A 25631-nucleotide genomic window follows, 5' to 3' on the forward strand; every position below is an offset into this window, starting at 1 on the left:
GAACGCCTCCAGACAAGGAGACTCCGCGCCCTCCCCGGGCAGCTTTTCCAGAGCTCTGCCACTGTCCCTCTGTGTGTCCCCCCGGGTCGGGCCGTGCCGGGGAGCAGCAGCCCCGCTCTCTGTCTGTCCGTCCGTGCCCCCCGAGTGCGCGGATCCCCGGCCCCGCCCGGCCCCGCCCGGGGCCGCCCCGCGGGAGGAGCCGCCCGTCCCCATTCCCGTTCCCGTCCCCTCCCTCGCTGCCGGCGGCGGCGGGGGGCGAGGGCAGCGCGGCAGCGGCGGCGGGAGCGCGGAGCCCCCGCGCCATGGGCCCCGCCGGGGGTGTCCGCCCGCCGGGCCCCCCATGAACTGAGCATGGCGAGCGCCCTCGGCCCGCGCTGGCCCCGCCGCACGGCCCCGAGCGGCGGCGGTGGCGGGGGGCTCCTCTTCGTGCTGCTTTGCGCCTCGGCGGGGCTGCCCCGGAGCGCCCAGCAAGTGCTGCGGATCGGTGAGTGCCGGGGGCTGCGGGAGGGACGGGGGGCTCCGGGGATCTTCCCATCCTGCGGGGAGCGCGTTGTGCCGGGCAGCGGGACCCGCGTCCCTCCCGCTCGGGGAGCCGCCGCTCCGGGGCTGGGGATGCCCGGCTCCGCTGCTCCGGGCTTGGGGATGCTCCTCTTCCCTGCCGGGCTCCGCTGCTCCGGGCTTAGGGATGCTCCTCTTCCCTGCCGGGCTCCGCTGCTTCGGGCTTGGGGATGCTCCGCTTCTCTGCCCGGCTCCGCTGCTCTGCGTTTGGGGATGCTCCGCTTCCCTACCCGGCTCCGCTGTCGGGATCCGCTGCCGAGATCCACCGCCTGGGATCCGCGGGGCGCCGCGGGCGCAGCTCCCGAAAGTTTGCCGCGGTGAGCGGTGGCGGGGTGCGGGAAGTTGGGCGCGGGCATCCCGGCGGAGCAACCCCCGGAGCCGCTCGGGGCTGGGCGCGGGGATGGCAGCGCTGGGGCACTCCGCTGTGAGGTGTCCCCAAAGCCGGGCACACACTGCCGCAGGAATGGTTCAGTGACCTTAAAATACATCGCGGGTTTCCCCGGGTCTGACCGGAGAACGAACGGCTGTGGCATGGGAAGGGAGACCTCGTAGGATGGGGATGTTTGCCCTCCCGGGGCTGCACGGAGGTGTAGCTCCGGAAAACAGGAATTTATTTTTTTTAAGTAGAAAACTCCGCACCATGGAAACGGGGCTCGGTTCACAGGAAGCCTCGCTCCCTACAGTGGGTTTCTTGTGTCAGTCAAGTGCGATAGTGAATACAAAGTATCACAAGAGTTCGGGGTTAGGAAAGACTGTGGGAAAGATGTAGGTAGAATCTGCCACACTTCTGTTTCTGTCTATCCCTCTTTTGCTTGACAAACACTGAACATGAGGCAAGAAAAGGAAAAAAAGAGAGGAAAGAAGCTGTTTATGCAGCCCGGGGAGATGCATTCCGCAATTCCCAAAGGCATGTTCCTGTGCGGAGCTAAAGATTGATGCCTTTTGACCTGGCAAGCATTAACCCCACTCAGCTTTCCTTTAAACATCGAATGGAAACATCATTCCTCATGTGCTCAGAGAGCAAAGGTGACTAAAACACTGAAATAAATTAAGGGGCACAGTGCACAGTCCTTCAAAGTGCGGGGCAAAGGCAGCACCAGCGGGGTGAGGGCGAGCAAAGCTGGGGGCACTCAGCACCTTACGCTGAAAATCTATGTTAAGCTCCTGACTGTCCATATTCAGAGGTGCTCCCTTTTCCCCGGAGGATTCAGGTGGAGTTTGCTGTTTCTCCGCTCGCCGCTGCAGCGTGGCCGAGAGAGATGTCCGTGCACATGCACAGAGCACACGGAACACAGAGCTGTGCGATCCCACACACGGGGGAATTCAGGGCCAAGGAAACTCGGGGAAGGAAACAAACCCTGTTCAAATAACTAAGCCGCCAGCACCCAGTGGGATGATTTGGAAATACATCCCAAGCATCCTTGCTGCCAGACTGCCTGAACTTCCTTTTCAAGGGAATAGCCTCTGAAGGAAGAAGGAGCATACCTGAGTTTAAAGGGGAGCACAGTTGCTTGAGTGCAGCCTAAATGCACTAAAACCTCGGCATCAGCATTGCAGTGACCCAGGCAGAGCTTTGGGGTCTGCACTGCTCGCTCTGGCACCCTCTCCACTGCATAACTTCTGTGCTGCTTCTGTTGGGTTTAGCAAGGCTCCCTGGCAATTGCCCACGTTGTTTTTCCCTATAATTGCTCTGTGTGCTGTGCTGACCCTGTGCTGCAAGGTCTGAATGTATTTCTGGTTTGGATTCACTCTGTCAGGGTACACAGTGATGGGACGCTAATGCTGAGTCCCCTCTGTTTTTTCCACCACGATATAAAGAATCATAAGTGTGACAAACTGCTCAGCTTTCAATCACAGCAACCAAACACCCATCCGGGAAGATGTGCAGCAGAATAAATGCTCCATGTGTGTTACGTGGCTGTGAATGCATAAAATATTAAATGTATTCTTATTGCTATAGTTATCCTGCCTATAAAGTAATGATGTTATAAAATATTAATCCTTCACATCCGTTAACAGCAGCGAGTTCCTCCACCGACTCTGTCACTCTGGGAGGTGACAAAGAGAAGTAATGGCAATAACTCCTCCAACACTCTTTGTGATAACATAATAAAATCATCCCAAAGCATTTCTGACAGTGAAGAAATTGCTATTAAGCCATCAGATTTTCTTCTCCGTGTTTTAGTTAATTAAGAAAGGGAAAGCACTGCTATACAATGGTGCAGCAGTTTGCACCCCAATTAATACACTGAGAGTTTAATTGCATTTTCCACTGTTAGGGAGCTTTCAGATTTTCTTTAATTATTATTATTTTTTTCTGGTGTATAATACAAATGAATGGATTCTCATGTTGGTATTTAATTAGCTGAGAAAGGGCATGTAAGCAGTATGAATTTAGCTATTTTTCAGCATGTAGCTAATGACTCCTATTCTAGCTCTCTAAACAAGAAAATGAAGGATGACAATGTGATCAGTAAAACTGACTCGTTAGGATAAAAGTAGTTGATTTGGAGATAAGATACAGTTTTCGGTTTCAGGTAATAAAATAAAATGTTAATATCTTACTGAGTATTTCTTTCCCAACCATGTGAAAAAGCTTTTCCCTTGATACATGAACCTATGGAGCTGTCCAAGGAAACATCATCTTTATCAACACATTACCCACTAGACTATGTTATATAAAGGTATATTTAAAGTTCATGACCCTAATATTTTTGATTTAATACCAAGGAGTCCCTAGTTTTTGCACTGAGTAACCTGACCTTCTTATCTATCCTACTTGTATAAAATATATGAAATACAAGGAAGAATAAAATTTAACTCAAGCAGGTGCTAAGTTGCAGAAGCAACTTCCAAAGAAATCTCAACAACAACAGAATAATTCAGATCCAGAGCTTTCTCATTTCTTACTGGATGTCCTTAAGGCCATTACAGTTTCTGAACAGGTTGTAAGAATATAATTCAGGAATATTATGTGAAAATTTATACATGTAGCTCATTGGAGCTACATTCTGGATTAGAACTAACCAATAGCAAGTTATTAACAAGGCTCTGGAGTTAATTAAAAAGAGAACGTGGCAGTTTTCAACAAATACCTGCGGGAAGTTACTTGGGTGAATCTTGCAATTATCTCTAAAATTAACAACTCCTGGAGATGAACAAATGAGTAGACTTTGTAGGAGTTGCTGTAGGTGATGAAATAGAAACCCTTCAGTTTGTACCAGAAGTAATTTTCAGTAATTTGTGTGTTCCTGTAGTTAAATGGAATATTTAAATATGGGTTCATACTCTGCACTGATTTATTCCTTACTTAAGCAAAATTCCCAGAGATTTAGTGAACTGTGTTTTCCACAGTGCAGAATTAACCCCATAATATTCCTCTCCAATTGAGAAATATTAGGTTTAAACCAAGCACACATAAGTCAACCTAACCCACAAAATACAGTTTTCTAATAAGTTGAAAATGTCAATATAGATTTTAAGATCTATACCTGTACTTCCCCAAGCAGGGCTGAAGATGTGAGTTCTTTTCCTGTGTGATATCACTGTTTCCACCTCATGAGGATGATAAAGAGAGAAACCTCATTATTTTTGCTGCAAATTTGCTACTTTTTGCCAACTCTTTTTGAGATTTTGTTTGTGAAGGGAATGATATTAATACACATCTGAGCTTCGTCAGTGTGACATGGCAAAAACCCTTCCTGGAAAGTCTCTATCATACTTGAACATCATGAAAATTGTTAGCTTTCATAAGTTTTTCTTACTAGATGTCTGCCAGTTAGTCTATTTTATGATATTATAGGAAGTTGGACTGCATTTTTATCACCAGACAATGAGACACTAAATACACTTTGTTCACTGGATCCTGAATACTCAGTGGTTTATCAGTTCACTGTGATAAAATTTACCTAAATTTCCTCATTCTGCACTGAAGAGAAAACTATTTTCCTGCAAATATTCCTGAAGGAATGCTGGCCAAATCAGGTCCTATGTGTCTTTAGCTCTTGTTTTATGAGCTTGAGTTGCTTCTGTCCTGGATCACTTGTTTGTAAAAGCCAGCGGAGAACAAAAAAGAAAAGTTCCTGAGAGCAGAAAGTGAAAACTAAAGAAGCAAGGTTGGATTTGTCTAGCTTGGACCAGAGTTAGGATGGTAGAAGCAATGCTGAGGGAGATAAAAAGGTGAATAATACCTGACAGAGACATGGTAGTCCTGCATTTCACGGCACGGGAGGTCCATGGTTCACCATGGAGAGTTTCACATGTCAGTGAAAAGCCAAGTGGGTTGTAGGAAAATGAAATGGAAGCAACCCAGGGCACTGATACCTGTGCTGGGGTATTTTATTATTTTCTCTTAACTCATGTAAAGTGTATCCTAAAGTGCCCCTGTGCTGAACACATTGGTGGAGCTCCAGATGGGCCAGTAAATAGGGCACCCTGCTGTGGTTCTCCAGGGCTTCAAGTGCATTTATATAACACATGTGCAGCAGTTCAGACAGCTAAGATCTTCACAAAATGCACGATAAAATCTTCAAAACAGTGCAATTGCTGAGGTTTTGCCAAAGGATAAGAGCTTTTCATCGAATATTTTGTTTATGCGAAGCGGTTGTTACTTAGCCGAGCACTTTTCCAATTCACGCACAGTTGCAGGAGGAACGTTCCTTATAAATAAAATAAAAATAAAAGGCAGTTTCTCTGAAATTCTTGCTTAACAGCCTGTTTGTAGTGTTCAGGTGCAATAATTTTATTTTGAATTCCCATAACTTGCCCATAACCCCTAATTTCCCTTGTTCAGAGGGCATTTGCCTCGGCATCGGTTCTTGCTGGAACTATAAGCTCCTCCATATGGCCCTGCCTTTGCTCAACATTTTCCATTCAGACTGCAAATACAATCCCAATGCTGTTTTTTCATTACAGTCTGCTTTGTATATCCTGGTTGGTAATAAAGCTTAAATCCTGCTCCCCCTCCAATACTTTGAACAACTGCCTCTAATCTTCTTTTCTCAGAAAGGCTTGATTTGACCAACTAGACTATAGATTGTACTGCAGGGAAAAAAAAATCCTATCCAAGAACTGATTAGTTTTACTCCACAGCTTTGGATCTGTAACCTGCAAGCCCAGTATGTCCTAGTTTTTGGTTGACTTTAGATTTTAGTTTGCAGTAATGAGTTTATGATTTTGGGAAAGCTTTGCAGTGGGAATGTTATTACCCTCCCCTCTCCCTTTCTGCTGAAGGTTATAGGGTATTATCTAGAAAATGATTAGCTTTCAAATTATGAATTTGCTTTCTTTCTCTGAGCAAAATCCAAATTCAAAATTAAAACTGTTTCATTATTCCAAATAGGCATTGTTTTCATTTCAGCTGGGGGAGTGAGGATCTGATAGGACTGCTAAACTATCACCTTTTTTCCTTTTTTTTTTTCTTTTGAATTTTTGAATTCCTCTGACAGTCCAGAAGGTTCCTTAAATTATCTTTACAGCTTCACCTGTACAAGACACTAAACTAGGGTGGCACAAACACTGGTAAGTGTGAATCATTTCTATGACCCAGCAGTACAAACAAAGAGTTAGAACTGTGTCAAAAGCTCGGTTTTGAGCTTCTTTTCTTGGGTCCATCAGGCTTTTTACAATCACACCTCCTAGTTGTTTGCTTTTTTTTTCCCTTGAGCTTTCAGGCTGCACCAGCACAAGTTTAAAAGAGGAGAGTTATAAATTCCTTTAGCACTGAAATTGTTCCCACGCTGTGCCATTGGATCTGCACATGCAAACTGGGGCTATTTCAAGGAAAATTCTGTTTACAGCACATTGATTCCTATTGAATCCTTCCATATTGCTGAGCAGCACAGGGGTCCTGCTGCAGTGCTGAGGAGGTGGAAGTGACAGTCAGTGTGCAGAAACACCTCCAGAAATACACAGCAGGGCTTGTTTGGGGTGAGGAAATGTGCAAAAATCACTGCAGTCCCTACACATGTAGGAGCAGTGAGACATCCCATGGCTGTCATGGCCAAGGGACACTGGGAGTGTCACACGGGTGCTGAGGCTTTGCTTTGAATCTCAGGTGGAGAAGGACAGAGCCCCCCCTGAATTGACAGGTACATCACTGAGACCTTAAAAATCACTGTGTTTTTGCATGTTCTCCTTCAGAGAAAAAAAAACAACAAAACCCCAACACTTTTTCTTTTAAAAGATCAAACATGCTAAAATATAGTCAGAGCCACTCAGGACACTGTGAGCAATGCGGGGTTTTCAGTTCTAAATGTTTTGGGCAGAATAAACAGGAAGAGACATTGGTGTATGCTGTGGATCAAAGGGTTTGGAGGGGAAAGAAGCTATTTTAAAAGAACAACGTTAAGTAGCTATAAGAAAGGAAAAAATTGACAATATGAATCAGGTTTAGCATGATTCTGCAAGACAGCTCTGAGGACAAAGCTGTATATACTTTTATATAGACTCATACTCTTGAATCGTATAATTAGAAATATAATTATGGAAATTGGTGCTTTTGGGGTATTACCATGTGATGGAAGGTTGTATTGAACTAATTTCCTTCCTGCTTTGTCTCATGTCGTATTTCAACAAGAACTGTAATGAATAACACCAGCACTGAGATGTTCTAAAGCAGAGCTCAGGGTACTTCACCAGACACACACAATTGGGTGTATGTTGTGACTGGGGCAGTCAAGGCCAGATAACTTCAGGGTTTTGCTGGCAAATTTATGGCAAAGCTGGGCGTGACTCCAGATCTCTGAGTGCCATCACCACAGATCTCTGCCCACTGCATCCCAGCTGGGACATTTCTTTATGGTTTGTGTGTTAGGCGAAGGTTTGCACTGACCCTGCAGAAATCAGTGCTAAATCTGTTTAACTAATCAGTTTATAGGGAGGGGTTTTATGGCCTGAACCATTTGGTTTGCCCATGCTTGGAGCCCAGCCCTGGATGTGCAGTGCAAGCAGACAGTGCTAAAGGTTTCCCCCAGCACTGGGGGATTCTCTGAAGAAGGAGAGCCCATACCTTCCTCTCCTGATTTGGGTAGTGGCTCAATATTAGGTGCTGTATCTGACCTCAGCCAGAAGCCTCTGAGAGGTCACCAACATCCATGGAAGTACCTTTTTCCTGATCAGGTTTCTTCTGAGCATCTTTTCAGCACTTGTTGACATGTCCTGCCCAGCCTCTGGCTTTGCATCTGCTCAGCAAAGGGAGTTCTGCTGAAGGTCAGGTGTGGTAACTCTTGGCAAGGGATGGACACCTTTAGAGTACAGGAGAATTTCCAGTTTTTCCCCCCCGTTTTGGAACTCCCACAAGCCTCTCCACTATGGCCCACATGCCCTCTATAATTACAAATATTTTAAACAGAGAAGCATTTTGTACCTTAAGCCCTTTGCAGAAGAGTGTTATGTAACTTGGGAAGGTAGTTAAGTATTTTACTAGTCTTTAACTCACTGGAAAATACAGAATTGCCCTGACTCATTCTCTTGCATCATGTTTGTTCCAGCAGTGTTTCCCTCTTCCACTCCAAGAAAGGGTCTGAGCAACTGGAAAGAGGTTTCAGAGCATTCAAGCCTTTTGCAGGGGTGAGATTGTACCATCAAAACTACTGAAGTCTTTCTCAAAACTGCAGGTGTCCTTATAAAATCCTGTAGCCATGCTAGCTAGGAATTAACTCTGGCTTCAGGAAAGACACACCCCAGTGCTTACAATCCTTGGCTTTCATTGTCTTGGTCTCATCCCTGATGAAGATACGGAGAACTGAAAATTAGATGCACAGGAGGGAAAACAACCCCCAAGAATGCAACTTATACTTTGACAAAAACGATCTTTTTTCTGCTTATGTTCAATTAAAAATAGAGGAGAAACCAAAGCCAATTTAGGCCTTCTTCCCATGGTGCAAATGACTTTCTCCTGAATATCTTGGGGGCCCTGTGCCAGCCCAGCCATTCCTGTAAAGATCATGAATGGGAAAGTCAGGCCTGCTGGAATGTGAGAAGTAGTTGCCGTGAAATAGTCCCTTCATATTTGAGGAACTGCAAATTAATCCCGAATTCTCTGGAGCGGCCCCAAGGGATTAATCCCAAGGCATCTGAGTCCATATCAAGCTCAGAGGCTGCCTATCAGCAGTCAGGGGAGAGGAGGCCAGGTTGCCGCAGCAACAGTGTGACATATGTAAAACTCGGTTTGATTATGTCAGGATCACAGAGGAAGCTGTTTAAGAGTTAGGTCAGGTTTTTTAGCTGTACTCCACTTTTCCAGAGGCTGTCAGTCACTGCCAGGTTGGCTGGGGAGTGGAAATGCATGATGAATAACTTCAGCAATCTCCCGTGGATTGCAAGTTAGCTGTCCACATCCAATAATATAGCTATAAGCTATTGAGAACTGTTAAGGGAACTAGTAGTAAGCCACTTAGGAATTCTTTCCCACAATTTGGAGACAAAATTATGATTTCTGATTAAAATATTTATTTTGTTCTCTTTTGATTGCTTTTATTCATCTTAGAATTCAGAAAGAGCATAGCAAATTATTTAAAATTCAGACAGATGATCTTTGATAGTCTGTTGGAATGGGAGATGAATGAGTAAATATCTTGTACAGGGCACAAGAAGGACGTCGAGTCACTGCTGTGCTGTTTTCACTTATGGTTGTTCCAATGCCTTTTGTGTGATGAACTGTGCTCAGGCTCAAACAAATGGCTTTGTTAATAGAATGCTATAACCCCAATTTATTTGCCCACACTTAAAAGTATTAAAGGCAAAATACTATGGTAAAGAAGTGCAGCAAGTGAGGTAGAAACCTCAAGGAGTAATTATGTAGTTAGGTAACAAAAATGGGATTTGGAAGTTGCTCAGTCAACATTAGTGGGATGTTTCCCATCTTCTGGGGTTTTGCTTTTTAATTGTAGATGTTTATAAGAAAAGCTTTTGGTGTAGTTCCCTATCACTGTGTAAAAGACAACTAGAAGTTCCAGGAACATTCCCCCCATGCCTTGCAGACCCAGCAAGGATCACCAGGGCAATTCAGGATGGAGAGCTCTGTCACCCATCCCTGCAGATGTGACTCTTCTCCCTGTGGGCCTGGCCCTACAGAAGGATGAGACATTCTCCTGCTGGTGTTTTCCAGAGGCATTTGTTGGTGGGAAGCTTTTGTGCAGGAAGTTTATAAGGAAGTTATAAGGAAGCTGAGTGTCAATGCAGCTCGATGGATTGAGTGGATTTGCTTCTCTGCACGGGAACCTTTAAGCCTCCCAACCTTGCCCTCTCTGCTTCTTCTCCCCCTTCCCTCATGGAGATGCTCACATGCTCTGGTGTTGGATTCCATCCTGCCACCAAGGCCACTCACAGAATTTTAGTGTAAAAATGATGTCTTTCTTTTTTGGTATCTCTGATCCAACAAGTCGTACACAAAAAGGGTTTTATTCTTCCAAAACTGCTTCCTTTCAATTCCACCGAACCACCCCAAACCCTTATCAGTGGGACACTGCAGCTGCAGTCTAATGTGAGCTCATGCTTTCCCTGCTGGAACTATCTTGAAAAGTTTCAAATTGTTTACTTATCTGCTAGAAACATATGTTGAGGGAAGTTAAGGCTCTGTTGCCCAAGGTGCGTTTTAAATCAGGGGAAGTGCTGCTTCAGATATTTCACATTACATCTTCCAGCTTTATCTGGTGCTGTAAATTATAGAGCTGCTCCATTGAACTGAATGAAGATTAAATTTTTGAACACTGTTTTCTGAAGAATGGGGATTTTTCTCTTTGAAATGAAGAACCTGTGGTGCATCAGTGTGGCTCCCTGCACGCTTTGCTGCCCAAGCCTTTCTCTTTTCTCTGAGGGTGCCAGGCTGTGCCCTGGGGACCGTGTCCTGTCACTGATCCATGTACTGACATTAAAGAGCATCTGCAGATGGACTGAGTGTGGGATGTGCCCTGAACAGCAAGTGGTTGGGGAAACTGTAATCCTTCTGCTATCATCTTGAAATCAGACCTGTCATGAAGGAAAACTAGCTGGAAAAATTTATCTTCTCATCTGTACAGGCCTTGTCCTGTAGATGCCCGATGTATGTGTGATATACAGATGTATTTTAAATAAACAAGTGAAATATTTACACCCTGCTGTTTTACTCAGATGCATGCCTCTGTCAGGCTGAATTCCTGGCTTCCAGCCCTCATCTCTCAGCTCTCCCAGTGTGGGGAGATCTCCTCTCTGTTTCTTCCTGTGTCTAACACAGGCCCCTGGGAGAAAGCTGAGTGGGTGCCTCCTTTAAAGCAACATAGTACCAAGTGGATCCAGTTTTATTAAAACACTTTGCACAGCAAGCTGATGAGAGAAAAAAGAATTGTTCTTCATTTAAATCCTAAATGATTGATATGACAGCTTCTGTTTTAGGATGACTTGTGTGCTAATTTATTTCTACAAGCCCTTAAGCGAAACGGTGATGAAATCCCACCTTTCTTACTTTCCACAAAGGTAATTTCAGGGAGCTGTTGTATAAATGTTTGTTCCTGAGTATTTCTATGAGCACTAAATTGTTACCATGCCCTGTCAATAAACAGGGCAATCTTATTCCTGGGCAACTGTACATATCCTCAGCGCTTTCCCTCTGTCCTGTGGGAATCACGGAATCATGGAACGACCTGGGTTGGAATGGATCTTAAAGATAGGGACACATGGGGTGATTCTTGGGGTGTCCTGTGCAGGGCCAGGAGTTGGACTTGATGATCCTGATGGGTCCCTTCCAACTCGGCACATTCTGTGATTCTGTGACTGCAGTTCCATTCCCCATCCCCTCTGTACTGCTCGGGAGGGAGGAGGTAGAGGAGTTGGGAATGAAAGTGTGAAGCTGAGTCTGGCTTAAGGGGGAAAGATGATGTTTTAATTTGCCTTTACTATCCCAGTGCATTTTCATTAGAAAAAAATTAAATTTGTTTTCCCCAAGTGGAGTCTGTTTTGCCCATGACAGTGATTGTGATCTCCCTAGCTCAGCTTTCATCCCTCGGCTTTTTAATCCAAGTTTTCTCCCTGTGTTCTGTTGAGGAGAGGGAGTGAGAGAGTATATGAATGTGACAGGATGTGGAAAAGTTGAAAAATATTATTTCCATGACATTTACATTGGAATTGATAATTTTAACGACTTCTAATAAGAATAGATGAAGCTGTGTGATGGCTTTTAACTGCTGCTGTTGAGCCTGAGCTGCTCAGTGAAGCCAGCTGACTGTGCATCTGCACAGTAAGGACTGTGATTTTTAAATAATTTAAATCAGGTAATTTAGGAGATGCAGAGCAAACTTTGCTGGGGAGCTTTAATTAATGCTGGAATTCCAGACTTTTATGTTTGTACTCATCTGTTTGCAGCACCAAGAGAGCACATTTTATTGCAGTTCTTAGAAAGAGGCTTGATTCCTACTAAGCGAAGTAGTGCTGAGAAGCTCATGCATCATATTTAAAATCACTTCCTACTTTTGGCAGAGCTGCAGGAAGTGGGCACAGACTTTCAAAGATTCAAAACTTGGTCCTTTGTTATAAACTTCATTGGCCACATGTAAAGCCCAATGAATTACCATCCCTCTTCTCCAGGAAATTTCATTGACATGAGCTTTAAGCTCAATAGATTAACTGCAAAATTTCTTTGAAAACCAAGCCCTTGTTCTTATCTGTGGGTTCTTACAGAAAATCTATGAGAAAATTGGGTACAAAATCATCTCTTCTGGCTCCCTGCCCTTTGTTTTAAGGGGCAGACCACTTTTTCTCAGAAAAAAAAGAACAAATGACCCAAAGGCTACTTTAGCTCTGTCTCTTCCAGAGTCAATGGAGCTGCAGCAGTTTATAGTGATGAGATTCTGGTAAGTGTGTTATTCTCACAGAAGAGAACAGTTGGGCAATTTACTGCAGCTCATCCAAACTGCACATGAAGATTCTTTATTCCCTTAGTCTGAGGAAATCAGAGGGAGAAGGCCTCCTCCTATTTCCTTTTTCTCCAGTTGCTGATTTTGCCAAGATCTCTCACTTTGGAAAGGTTTCGTTCTCTGCCCTGCTTGTTCTCAGCAAGGCAGAGGCATGGAAAGAATGCCAGAATTCACTAGTTTGTAGTAAGAACTGATGCTATTGGGCATAAGTTATTCCAGCTACTGATGGTGCTGGAATAGGAGAGTTGGAATGTCTTGTAGCCACAGTTTCTAGAAATAGCATTATTATTTACATATAATCACATGGCTGGAGCTTGGGCAGCAAACAATAAAAGCACAAACCACTATTTATATAGAAGAATGTCTTGTTAGAAAAGAATCTTCCCTTGCTTTGTGCAGCTTAGCACCGAGCTTCTGATTCTGGACACGAATACATCAAATAAGGTCAAGTATGACACAATTTTGGTGTCATGCTGAATTCATGGTGGAGCTAATATTGTTACAGTCCTGTTGTGACTGACATAAACCTGTCACATTTTCAATAGGGTGATTCATGAAAGATCCAGGAGAATCAATGGAGATAAAAATAGGTAATGCAATAACAGCATCCATCTCATCATAATCTTGCTTGTATTACACTGAGTAACCTGATTAAAAGGGTCATATTTAAACATAATCTGGCAAAACTGCTTATAAAAATGGGAGCAAGAGAAAAGGAATCCAAACAGGTGAGCCAGGGGGTGTCCACAGGGCCACCAGCAGTGACCTCCCTGTATGAAGGGGACCAGTGGGCAGCTCCCACCATTCCTGAAACCTGTTCTCAGCTGGAGAACTGCAGCCAGCCTGGCACAGTTGTGCTTGGTGGGAGCCAAAGTGAGATAAAAACCTCCAGAATGGTGTGCTAAGATGTCAAAAATCTCCTTTGTATTCATTTAAATACAAATATAAATGCTATAGTATGTATAATCTATAGGTGAGTGCTTCATACAAGGATCTCTGGGTGCCCATGGCTTGTTACTCCCTCTGAATATTCTGAGGCCACTCAATCACTCCCATCACTGGTAGGAATGGTGCACTCTATTTTAGGATGGACTTATCTTCTGCTGTTCCTCATGACATACTCAGGAGTGTGTTATCAAAAAAAGACAGCTCTGAACCTAGAAAACAGCTCTACAATTTAATTATAATTTATTAATTTTAATTATCCTCCCACATTATTGAGCTCTAAATGCACATGGATACTTTGGGTGAGGTCTGATGTAAATCTGAAGAGACCCCTGACCTCCAAAGAGCCACAGGAATTCATGGCATCCAAAGATCAGAATCTACACCCTAAAAAATGGAATGTTAGTGCTGGATCCCTTTTGCTGGCTAATGATGCTGCCTTAATTCTGAGACACACTGAGGTATATATGGCAAATAAGAAGGAAGGAAAGAAAGAAAGGTCCAAGAAAAAAACTATTTATGGAACTAATGAAGCTTAGACTTGTCTTCTGCTTCTCCCCATCCTACAGTTAGTGAAACCTCAGCTGACTTTCTTGTTCCTTCTTACCCTTTTCTCTGCAGCAGCACTTGTGCTTCTCCTTCTTCTAAGTCCTCCTGCCTGGTCCCAAATGACAAGTGGCAGGAGACATTGGTGTTGTTTCTAAGAGACACAAAGCCAGCAGACCAAACCTGCAGGTAACTCCAGGTTTTCCTTTGGTGAGGGCATTTACTACATTCCTCAAACTGGTTTTCAGAATTTTTTTTAGGAGTTGTATGACTTTGAGACCTCTACCCTTTGTCAAACCTGGCTAAAGGTGGCCAGTGGCTAAATTATCGGTGCTAACAGGACTGAGAGGATCAGACACCATGCAGCATTTTGCAAACCTTGTTTCCCTAGAAAATCTGCCTGGAAAGGGGATTTATAGTGTTTGGGTTGATGTTACCCACAAATTAGATTATACCCAGAATAGCCAAAATACAGGTTTCCCCCATGCTACCCTCTATGAAGGTGTATAGTCAGAACCAAAGTGATGTTGCTCTTGCCTGGGGAGATTTGTGTTCCTGGTGGGGCAAGAGTGGGTTAAGATGTGGTGCCACTTTCATTCCAGCCATGCAGCATTTTGCCAACAACATCTTTTCTTCCCCTCCAACCTGGGATTGGTGCAATCAGGACGCAGACAGACATCAAAGGGAAAAGCTGTGATAGCAATTTCTGGAATATCAGACCCATCAGTGTAGCTCAGCTCTCTCTTCATTCCAGGGAAACATGTTTCAGGAAATCAAGGCTCCTGAGAAGCTCAGAAGTGCACTGATGTTTGTTATTCCAAAAGTGTGATCCCCATCCTTCACGCAGCACAGAATTTGCACTGCTCTGTTATGTTGGGGATGATAAGCAGGAAATCAAAGAGAGGATTTTTCATCTCACTGTAAAAACCCTTTGCAACAGAGAATATTCATCATAAACAACTACGTTTGAATTAGAAGGAAGGGGAAAATCCCTTGCAGAGACAGCAGAGAGCAGTTGAGGGACATGATGTCCTCTGCTCCCTAAAGTGGTCGAAGAGGGGCTGGGATGTGAGTGCCATTTTGTCAGAGACTCAGGCTGCTCCATGAGGACCTGGAGACACTCAGTAAACAGATGATGTGTCTGTGCAGTGACACCTGCATATGGTGACACAGCTGATGTGTATGGACACATATGGGAACAGCCCTCAGAGTAGGACGGTGCTGTTTGGCTGCAGTATTTTGCTGCCATATTAACACAGGTTATAGTCCTCCAAATTCCTGCCATTTTTCAATCTGTGCTCCTTTCCCCAGCCCTAAAAACTGGAGCTGGAGGCTGCTCCTGGAACTTGCAGGCTGGCCTTGTGGAGGTGATGGCTTTTACAGGATTCAGTGATTGGAGCTGTGCTACAATAGCTCTGTACTGCACCCCCGCTATCTCCTGTCATCACGGGCTCAAGCACTGGTACACCAGGAGGATAAAGAAAAGGAAATAAAATGGAAAAAAATCTCAGATAAGAAGGAACTGGCAGGTTGATGATAATCTTAAGTATGTGGAACTGTGTTTATGCACGTTTTCTAGTTAAACTCAAGTGCTTTCCATGCTTAAGAGATTACAGAGTGTGGGATCTATTGCAAGAACTGTCAGGAAATTCTCAAATACACTTCTTTTATCCTGGCATATTTTGTTGTGCCCCAAACTTGAAAGAACACCACAGTGTGAACTCAGGCATCTAGCAAATCATCTGGATGTGCTTATAAAACCACCAAGATGGTATCAGAATGTATTTGCAGCTAATGGGGAGTAAAGGATTTATCCTTTTTTTTTCAGGGATATCTTTGTGTTAAGACTCAAAGATGTTTGCTGTTTCCTGGCAGGATAAGAGGGAAAAAAAAGACTAAACTGTGAGAAAGACAGCAAATTTCCTGTCTTTGTAAGTCTTAAAAATTCAAATAAGTGGCAGTGCCCAAGCAGCAACAGCTCTGACTGCTGCTGACAGTCGGTTACTTTTACAATCACCTTCCAGAGCTTTATTGCTTATCATCAGATAGAACAGTTGGCCCCCATGGAAAAAACAGGTTGCTGCAGATGACAGGATTTTTACAACGGGCAATCATGATGGCATTAGTGTTTATCCACTGCAGTAAGTGTATAAATCACAGCAAATGGGCTTCCCCTCTGAGATGGAATCTGCTGTGTTATTTTTGCCGAGCCACAAATATTTATCCACCAAATGGTGGAATTGCCAGACACGTTTTGTGCTTAGTCCAGTGAGCAGTTAGAGATTGCTGGCCACAGATCACAAACCTGGTATCAGAACGCCACTGGGAGACACAGAGGTTAAATTAAAGGTGGTTTGTGGAGTTATGAGAGAGTTCTCCCTACTCTCTGTGTCTTCAGCAGAACTGAATATGGGGTTTAATGGGTGCTTTCCCTCTCATGAGGTCTTTGCTGGGACAGTGAGGTAACAGATGCTGGACATGGAGCTGCAGAATGTCCCCAGGTCATGTAGGAAACTCATTGTTGTCCGTGGCTTAGAAACAGAAGGTTAATTTTACCCAGGTAGATACCGATATGCAGTTTGAGCTCAGTACTCAGTTTATTTTTACAGATAGGCACTTCCCAGAAATTGTTACATAAATCAGAAGAATTACAATAAAAGCATCCTCTGGAGCTTTTTCATTTCAGTTTTCAATGTCAGACAGTGTTCAGTGTTAGGGGTTTGAAAGGAAGAAATTAGAAGCCCTGTAATGGAGTAATATGGAAAGATATCCCTCAAGAAAGCTCTTCCCAGCTCCTTACCCTCTGGTGTTTCGCCTATTACCAACCCGCATGAATTGTGCATTTAATCTTATCTGATGTAATCATGTTCCCATTCTCCCCGTGTCTCATCTTTGCTTGAATCCCACAGAACTCTCAGTTCTCAGTATTACCTTGTAGCAACACGTTCCTCAACTTAATTACTCTTTGTATCAAACAGCATTTTCTTTTATCCCTTTCGAATTTGGTGCTTTCCTATTTCACTGAGCATCTGCATGTATCCACACTAATGGAAAGGATCAACTGGAGAGGATAATATTCCTCCTATATCCCTCTTGCTGTTTTCTGTATCTGCATCCCATTTTCTCTGCTCAATTCCATCTGTTGGCCTGTCCATCCCCAAAGGCTGTGAGCTGGGCTGTGATCTAGCCTTCATTCCCCTTAGTATTAACACTCAATCCCAAATTTTTGTTGTTAAACATGATGCTACTTGGTGGAGAGGAAAGGAAAGAACCAACTAAGAGAACAGAGGGTGTCTGCTTTTCCTTCTGGAGGCATCCAAGGCAGAATTTCTGGTCCTGAGAGGAAAATTCCAAGGTTAAACAACAGGAGCAGAAATTTCACAGCTTGGAGAGTGCTCTCTCTCCTCCCTTTGTCAGGGAAGGATGCCCTGAGAAAAATAGCATCTTCTGATCTCCCAAAAAAGCCCTCCCATTTCTCTGACTGCCCTGCTGAGTTGGGCTCTCTCCTGTAAAGCCCTGCTGTGGCACTGTAGCTTTTTTTTGACACAGCACTCTGAGGTCACCCAGACGCGCTTTTTATAGTGTTCCTCCCTCTGCCTCTCGAGGAAATGTTCTTGTACAGAGCAAAACTTCACTCCTCTCGTACAGAAAGCCAGTGATTTTGGCCTCTAGAGATACAGCTATAGATAGGTATCAACTCCCTCAGGTACTGAGGTAAAGAAGTGGTAATTTTCCATATGTAAATCAGAACATCAGGCACAACACCAGGCTTTCCATCTGACATAAAGTTCACTTTTCTCAAAGTGGGTTGTCCCACCTGCCAGACAAGGTTCCTTTGAAAACAACCTCTTGCCTTTCATTCAAAACTGTTTTCTGGAGCTCTCTCAGTCATCCTGTTCTGAAGGGGTTTGGTCACTTTACAAGAGAGAAAAGTTGGACTCTTGCTCGCTGTGTTTGCCCACAAATGTCTTTCCCAACCTAAATGTTTCTGTGATTCTGTGATTTTCACCCACCCCCTGACAGCACCATGAGCACCCTCACTACTACTCAAGCTCTGTGTGCACCCCATGTGCCCCAGATCTCAAAAAGGAGATGATCTGGCCTTGTGTGCTCCAAATGTTCGCTCGGTGCTGGATCTGTCACTCCCAGGCTCGTGTGCCAAACGTGTTATTTGGCAGCTGCCCTCCTTTGGAGATCCAACAAACCCGGCTGTGCTAATGACAGAACAAACCCAAAACACTGGCAGTGGTGGCATTTCAAACTGCAGCTTTTCCTGGAAACATGGGCAGGGCTTTCCAGGAGTGCAAACAGCAGCAGCAGCATCCTCCTGCTGAGGAGGATGTGTGACTGTAAATTGGGGACGTTGACAGAAGTGATGGCAAGAGCAGGCAAAGGAAGTGGGAAAAACTGCACACTGGCTGTGATGAAGCTGGATAAGGAAACCAGCAAATGGAAAAGCAAATATGCTGTCTGGAGGGTCATGTTATACACAGTGGAAAACTGTATCTGGATGGGCTGAAGCCCCAGGAAACAAACCCCTGGCTAATTTTGTAGGGAGGATTTAAACTGAGTTCAGTCTTGCCTGTTATAATGGGAACAAGAAGCAATAAACTGTAATTTCTTAGAAGTTTCTGTCCCTTTTAGGAGGAGGTACTTGAGGACTGAAAGGACAAAGAAGGCACATTTTGTGTTTTTATTTTAGATTCCTTGATGATACTACACAGCAGAAGGATAGTTGAGCCAGGGACCAGATTCTGCATCCAATATTAATTTCTTTACATTCCTTTCTTTAACCATTCCCTTGTTTAAAGTAAATATAAGGGATGTCTCATGCCCTGGTCGGGAGTCAGCTCCAGCAGCAAGGTGTATATTTGGGAATCCATGCTGTCGTACCACTTCCCAACAATTTCTCCTCCAGACTGTTCCTGTGGGGAGCACTCAGCACAGGGGAGAACACAAACCAGTGTGTTTGTCTTTATTAGTGCCACTGGCCCACAGGGCTTTCCATAGGTTTTCAAAATTAGGGATTCTAAAGAAATCCTCCTTTGCCCTTTTACTGATGCCTTGTCACAAGGAAAGATGCTGATTTGGACACTTTGTGCCTCCTTACTTTATATATTTCCTGAAATAAGTTCAGAAAGAAACTGGGAGCTCTCACATATTGAAAATCTAGTGAAATGTTAATGCTGGGGCAGTTTTTCCCCAGGTGGTGTGACCTGAGTTGTCCCAGGAAACCTATTTTAACTGTCCTGCACTGACACTGTTTGCTGCTCCCTGTGGTTTAGCCACACAGAAACTGAAGAAATCATCTACTTGTTGGAAGTTTTATTCATGCCTAGAAGATTAAGCCACTATTTATATATTTCAATCCTATGACCCATAAAGCCCTTTTTTTTTTTTTTCTTATCAGCTTTGGTTTTATTCTGTTTTGTGATGGCAAGCACATAGGGGTTTTTTGTGGTCCAGGCATTCAGGTTTGGGAAAATGTGCTGGAGTTTTTTGGTGTTAAAACAAGACTGGGGAAATTCTGACATGAGAAGCTTCAGAGAGAAGCACATTTTTGCAATGTGCAAACATATTTCCCCCCACAAACCTGCCTATATATAGAGGAAAAAATAATAACTAAGTGAATAAACCTCCAAACAGTCAAATAAAATATTTAGTGATCCTATAAAGAGTATCCTTCTCGTGAACCCTGAAATGGATGGCTCAGCACCATCTGATCTGAGGTATTTTTAAGCACCGAAATGTCACTTTTATTAAGTTTATTACATTTTCAAAAATAAATATCTGTGGAGCAGAGAGGAGAGTGAGCTCACATGAGCACTGTGTGTGTGTGTCAGGTCACTTGGTGATTGTGCTCCCTGTTAGTGGGACTGGAGTAAAGAAGAAGTGAATCCTGAAACAAACTCTGTGTCCCACTTTTAGCTGTCTGTTTTTGAAAAGTCCCTCTAGGAGCCACGGCTTTGTAAGAGGGAACAGTAGAACATTGTGCTTTTCCTGAAAAATGACATCCATTGATATCCATCAATAACCTGAAATGCTCCCAACTGCTTCAGTGCTAAATTCTCTGTGTTTACAGCTATTCCCCTGCTAGGTGGGTTTATTATTATTATTATTATTATTATTATTATTAATTTATTTATTTTAGTTATTTGTTTTCCTGGTTATTTGTTTATTTTTGTCTGTGTGCTTTGAAGCGAACAAAAATCTGCTGACCTCACATTTAAACATTTTTTCCCCCCATAAATAAAAATATTCTGCTGTGAAGGTGTTCATCTGCTAAAAGCAGAGTGTGTTACACATTTTTATTTACATAGGAATAAATAGTGTATTTGATGGTTCATATTATTTGATTCCTGAATTAAAGAAAATTGAAGGATAAACTGCAGTTTTATCTGATGGGGATAACTGTGAGCCAATGAGACTTGATCAGCTTGAAAAGCTTAACTGACCACAAAGGAAGTTTATGGGAAAAGAAGCCAATTTGACAGGATTCATTTGTCAAAATCAACAGTGTGCAACCCTGATGAAAAAACAGTATAGCTGCATATTGCCCATATGGAATTGTAGTAATTTTTTCTGCTGATCTCCTAAGAAATATGAAGAGTGCCACCAGTACCTGCCCAGGCTGAGAGTTATTTTAAGTAGGAAATAAAACTCAATTCTCTGAAGAGGTTTTTGTTATAAGCATGTATTTGACTTAATAGCTTGAACGTAGGGAAAAGATTTCAAACTGCATTTTGTGCTTATATCCCAGTCCAGATTTTTCTAAACAGATGCTCTGCTTGAGCAAAAATTAAGTTGTTTGCTCTTTACTGTGTTTATTTATTTTTTCTTGTTGCCTTTTGGACACGTACACTGGTAGACAGAATTGGCTTTTTTAGAATAGGTGCAACTTCTTTTCAAATACACAGCAAATTGGACACTTCACCATGAGCAAACCTCAGGGTAGCTCAGCAGGGGGAAAGAAACCTCTGGCACAAGAACCTCTTTACTTCTCCTTTTCGGTGTGTTGAGTATTAGAGCAAAGGGAGTCTGGTAACCTGGGTGATTTCCAGAGTTGTTCACGTTTGCAAGAGGCAAATGCGGTCTGAACTTGTCCACAGGGGGCTCTCAAATATCCTGGATCCTTCAGGGATGTTGGCTGTTTCTGGGGTCTCCACTTGCACCATCTTTGGAGAGGAGTCAGTCCCTTGAAGTGTTGTCTAAGCAAAAGCAATGAACTAATCTGATGGATTAATCTTAATTTTAGTAATTTTCAAGGAGAATTTCTTCTTGGAAAGAGTCGTCAAGCACTGGAAGGGGCTGCCCAGGGAGGTTTGGAGTCCCCATCCCTGTAGGTGTCCAAGGAAGGCCTGGACATGGCACTCAGTGCTCTGGGCTGGGGGACAAGGTGGGGATGGGGCACAGGGGGGAGTTGATGATCTTGGAGGGCTTTTCCAACCTAAATGATTCTGAAATTACTGCCTCAGCACCCTTGAGACACACTGTATGTACAGTGGTTGTTGAGTGTTTGTGGCTTGCTCACACAATGTAGAACAAAGAAATATATTTATTCATTTATTTATTTACTAATCAGGAACAATACATTTTGCAGCTGGATTTGAAGTTGCCAAATGTGCTGCTGTGGGAGATGAAATTTTCTGTCTAATTTGAGATTTAAATGTCCTTGGCATCGTGATGGGATTTCTAAGCATGATTTTGCTTGGGGTTATGGGGTTGCATCCTGCTTCAGGCTGAAAGAGAGGAGGTTTAGATTAGATATTAAGAAAACAATTCTTCACTGTGAGGGTGGTGAGGCCCCGACACAGGTTTTCCAGAGAAACCGTGGATGCCCCATCCTTGGGACTGTTTGAAGCCAGGTTGGATGGAGCTCTGAGCAACCTGGTGTAGTGGAAGGTGTCCCTGCCCATGGCAGGGGGTTAGATCTAGAGGATCTTTAAGGTCCCTTCCAACCCAAACCATTCAATGATTCCATGATTCTGTGACTCTGCTTGCTGAATCCATAGATAGATTCTCTCAAATAGTTGATTTCCTTTGTATGGGTCCCATATTTTGGACTATGGAAGCTTCAGGCTTCTCTTTCTAGGTAGGAAAGCCAAGCAAAATATTCTTCAAAATAGGACACTAGAAAAGTTACCAGGACTGCATGAAAAGACCGGTTGTCTCCAGTGGAAGAGCTGCTCTGTGGGACTCTGAAGGGGCCCAGACTGTTGGGAATAGTTGTGGGTTGGATAATTTCCTGGCTACATCCAAGCCACCTCAACAGTGTGCTCCCCTTTTCCCCTCAGCCCTCCTAGGTACCATGGTGTTTAATATCTGCAATGTTCTTTAATATATTCTTATTCCCAATTTATAAACCCTCTTGGTTTTGTCTCAGAGAACCATAGAACAACTTTAGCCATATCTTCCTAATGTTTTCTTTTCCTCAGGCACGAAGTCTTACTGGCAGCTCACTCAACCAGACAAGGGGGTAATGGCATCATTGACATATCCCATGATGTGTGTCCAGTTCTTTCCAAAGGTGCAATCCATTTTAGGGAATTAATTTTCCTTTGGGATAGTCAGTAACTTTTTAGTGTTGTTTAATTACACCCTCTTGCCTTTCAGACAGTGCTCTCTGATCTCTGTAGCACCATCATTTTTATGAGAATTAAACGTGTTACTTAGAGGAAGAACTAATATCCTTTCCCTAACTTCACTTCTGTATTTTCCTCTCTCTTGCTTTTATTTCCTCCACCTTGCCTATCTTTGCTATTGTATCCATTTGACTGCTTTCACATTTTTGCTGGATTTCACTTCCTCCAGTATCATCACACTGCTCTTCCTACTACAGATCCACTGCTCCCTGTTCAGTTTGTTGGATTCCAAGTGCCATTTAACAATGTCCTGACCATTTCTCCAAAGAGATTTTCTATTGTTTAGTAGAAAATATTTTTTAGTAGAAAATATCTTTTGTTTAGTAGTTATCAGTTTTTGGAGCTGGTGAACAACTGGGAAAAAAACCCTGAATCCAGAAAATAATTACATAGATGAATATCTAACTTGAAAAAAAGATTCCTTTCTGAGAAATCAGGTTTTTCTTCAATACTGGTTTGCAATGATGTGAAAATTAGTGTATTAAAGTATCTGAAGACACATAAACATCCCTTAGTTTTCTTCCCAGAGACGTAATTTTATTAATTCAGGGAAACAATTATGCAGTGCTAAGATCCCTCCTCATTTTGTCTCTCTGCAGCGTACAAACTTCTTTCAACATGGTCCATTCTACCTGTGTCTGAATTTCTTCTGAGTCCAAATTCAGGGATTTTTGCTTAATCCTATAATCCAACCCTCCTTTGGGGTGACCCCACACAGTTCTGCTGCCAGGCTGCTTTGAGCCTTGTTTCCTGGCAGGAGCAAAGGTCCAGGAAATCTCCAGTGCTTGGGACTGCCCCTCAGTGCTTGGGCAATGGTTGCGCCACTACTGGCAAAACAGGGTGTGGTGTCTCCCCATGACCCTCCAAGTGCATTTGAAGGGGCTGCCTGGGGCTGTATTTGTGGCAAATATCCTCCAAAATGTGGATCTCCCTGGGAATGGTGAGATGCAAACATTTGAGTAGATACAAACATCCAACATGCCTTTTTTTAACCAGACTCAGCATCTTGCACTGGCACGGGCTCCCCAGGGCAGTGGTCACGGCCCCAAGGCTGCCAGAGCCCAAGGAATGCTTGGACAACACTCTCAGGCTCACAGGATTATTGAGGTGTCCTTGCAGGACCAGGGGTTGGACTGGATGATTCTCGTGGGTCCCTTGCAGGTCAGGATATTCTGTGATTTTATGAGCATCCTGTGACAGGCTGGGATTTGATTTCGCTGCTGCATCTCCCTGGGAAAATGTCACACGGACCAGTTCTGATCAGCTCTACCTGCAAGGCAGAACTGAAAATGGGCTCCCTCTAACAGGTGTCATTCCCTTATTCAGCAGCACCTCTGCCTCTGTTTTACATGATGAGATATTATCCTGTAGCATTTTGACATGATTGCTGCCTTGGAGAGCTGGAATATTCACGGTAGGTTAATTTTAGGTACCAACTTTGGTGCCTCGATCAGGAACCCGAGGGACACGTTGTCACTGGAGACATTTTTCCCTAAGGCAATGCCCTGTTTTCCATGTAGATACCTCCCTCTTTATTATACTGTTAATTTAAACACCTTTTATTTATTTATTTATTTATCTATTTATTTACTTATTCACTTATTTAATTTTTATTTGCTTATTTTTTAAATTTAGGCAATTACATACCTAAAATGCGGTGGTGTGAATTCTCCGCTTCTGATCTTGGCTTAGGGGAGTCTACAGGCAGAAATAGAAAATCATAGGGAACACACTCTCTAAATTTTTGGAGGAAAATGAAAATAGTGATCCAAAGATTATATTTCTCATACGTTCTTCTTATCTGATTTTATTCTTTTTTCTGACGAACATAAAAAAATGAATAAACCCCAAATTCAACCTATTCCTTATGTTCTTATCACATACATCTCAGTGTATTTTTCCTCACCTTGTGTTCACTATAAAACTGGAAAATTGAAAAGTATCAGATCTGTCTGTACTTAAGAATTCTGTTGACCCAAAAAAATACATATTTAACACCCCAAAATGGATTATTTGCTCTTGTGGCAAGATAAGAAATATCTTTGTGTTAATAAATCCATGATTTTGCATCACATTTAATAAGAAAACAAAATAAAAAGCAGTTTCCGAATTATCAGAATTAATTGAGCTGTAATTATGTGTGAACTACTCTGGACTGATATTCCTGATGAGCTGATCTAATCCTGCACCGCTTTTAACCTGAATGGAATTGCAATTTAAAAGTCAGGGCTCTGGGAAGTTAAATATTTGGGGAACTTTGGGTAGATGCAAACACTTAAATGCTGAAACATTTCCTGCTTGTTACAAGGCTGAACCAAAAGCCCACAATAATCTTTATAACTCATAATTTCAGCATAGTTTTGGAACACTTAAAAGTTAACATAATTTTTGTTCTGAAGCTGAGTGTGACTTAGTTTGGTGGCGTCCTTCAGAAGGACTTGGGTATGGATCTGAGCTCTTGCTGTGGGATCAGCACTGTGTTTCCCTATACAGTTCTCTGAAGGATAAACATTTGTAATCACTCTTTGCATCCTTTCCTGGTGCCTGTGAGAGTCTCTGTGGACAGAATATATATAGGATATAAATCCTGTTCCAGAGTCAGCCAGTTTTTTCCCTCACAATCCTGGAATGAATAGGAGAGGTAAAGGTCAGAGTACAGACTGAGCTAATTAATGATATCCTTAAACAACGATGGATTGATATCCTAATACAGAGGCTGTGTTTCTCCCCTCCATGTAGGAAGTTCCTCTTAAACCTTTGTGTTTCTTTATCCAGGTTGTCAGACAGCTCCACTTTTATGTGTATTGATAGAAGAAAATTCATTCTTAATCCTGGCCTAACATCTCACTCAGGTGCTTGTGCCGGCATGCCTGACATGGATTCTGGATCCTCTCCTGAGTGTGGAGGGAAGACAGGCTGAAAGGTGGAACATCCCGAGGCAAAAGAAATGGGCAAATTCCTTTCCAGTGCCTGTTCTTGTCTGAAGAACAATGCTCTGTGTTACAGGCACACAGTGGCACTGCTGACATGCAACGTTTCTGTTCTGATTAAT

At 43.2% G+C, this 25631-nt stretch overlaps 1 protein-coding gene across 4 annotated transcripts in view; it reads left to right on the forward strand.

The window, feature by feature from the left end:
• The first annotated feature begins 281 nt into the window (after window positions 1-281).
• The window catches only part of GRIK1 (glutamate ionotropic receptor kainate type subunit 1), a 121994-nt gene continuing 96644 nt past the window's right edge, over window positions 282-25631 (forward strand). For 2 of the 4 annotated variants that reach the window (XM_027660018.1, XM_027660019.1), the window contains exon 1: window positions 284-484. In XM_027660018.1, coding sequence (XP_027515819.1) covers window positions 352-484 — 133 coding nt within the window. In that variant the 5' untranslated portion in view covers window positions 284-351. Of the gene's footprint in view, window positions 485-25631 lie in introns of all 4 variants that reach the window. The other 2 variants (XR_003530382.1, XM_027660017.1) reach the window with 2 other exon arrangements.

Source organism: Corapipo altera, unplaced genomic scaffold, assembly GCF_003945725.1.
Source record: "Corapipo altera isolate COAL_440 unplaced genomic scaffold, ASM394572v1 74, whole genome shotgun sequence".
Taxonomy (NCBI): Eukaryota; Metazoa; Chordata; class Aves; order Passeriformes; family Pipridae; genus Corapipo; species Corapipo altera.